General features: G+C 32.4%; 1 protein-coding gene across 1 annotated transcript; it reads left to right on the forward strand.

The window, feature by feature from the left end:
- Positions 1-32: 32 nt before the first annotated feature.
- Chro.50081 (hypothetical protein) lies at positions 33-446 on the forward strand. Its single annotated transcript, XM_659959.1, has 1 exon — positions 33-446. The coding sequence occupies one exon, from the start codon at positions 33-35 to the stop codon at positions 444-446; it is 414 nt and encodes a 137-aa protein (XP_665051.1).
- Positions 447-649: the final 203 nt, after the last annotated feature.

The following is a 649-nucleotide window of genomic DNA, read 5'->3' on the forward strand; positions in this document are numbered from 1 at the left end:
CTATTTGAATAATACGCGAGAAGACTGATGAGATGAATTTGGAGAATACGGGTAGTCAATATGAGGCGGAGCAGGAGGAGGAAGAAGAAGTAGTTAATTCTCAATTTGAAAGCCTTTCAAGTAAAGAAACAACTACTATATTTTTTTTTATTACTTTAATGTTTAACTCAGGATCGAAATTACCTCAGCTTAATATTGAACTTCTAAGAGATCAAAGCACTAAATTACAAATACTTAACATGATTATCCCTCAGCTCCTCAAGCCTAACGAAAATAAGGTTTTGGTATTCTCAGAAAGCTTACTAATGCTAGATCTGATAGAGCTTACGATTTTAATTCCAAACAAAATTGATTGGGAAAGACTTGAAGGAAAGCAATCTCTAGATGAACGAAATTCTAGTATTGATTCTTTCAACAAAAATAACGTAAGTTGTAATGTAAAATGAAAATCTTACTTTTAACAATTTCAGGAAAAGAGGATCTTACTATTATCTAAACATATTGGATCTACTGGCCTTAACTTAACCAGTGCAAACAAGATAATTCTAGTAGAACCACACTGGAATCCTACTCAAGATGAACAAGCAATAGGAAGAGCTTATAGAATAGGCCAAAAAAGAGATGTAATCATATACAGGTAAGAATCATT

Source organism: Cryptosporidium hominis (assembly GCF_000006425.1).
Source record: "Cryptosporidium hominis TU502 chromosome 5 CHRO015041, whole genome shotgun sequence".
In the NCBI taxonomy this organism is placed as follows: Eukaryota; Apicomplexa; class Conoidasida; order Eucoccidiorida; family Cryptosporidiidae; genus Cryptosporidium; species Cryptosporidium hominis.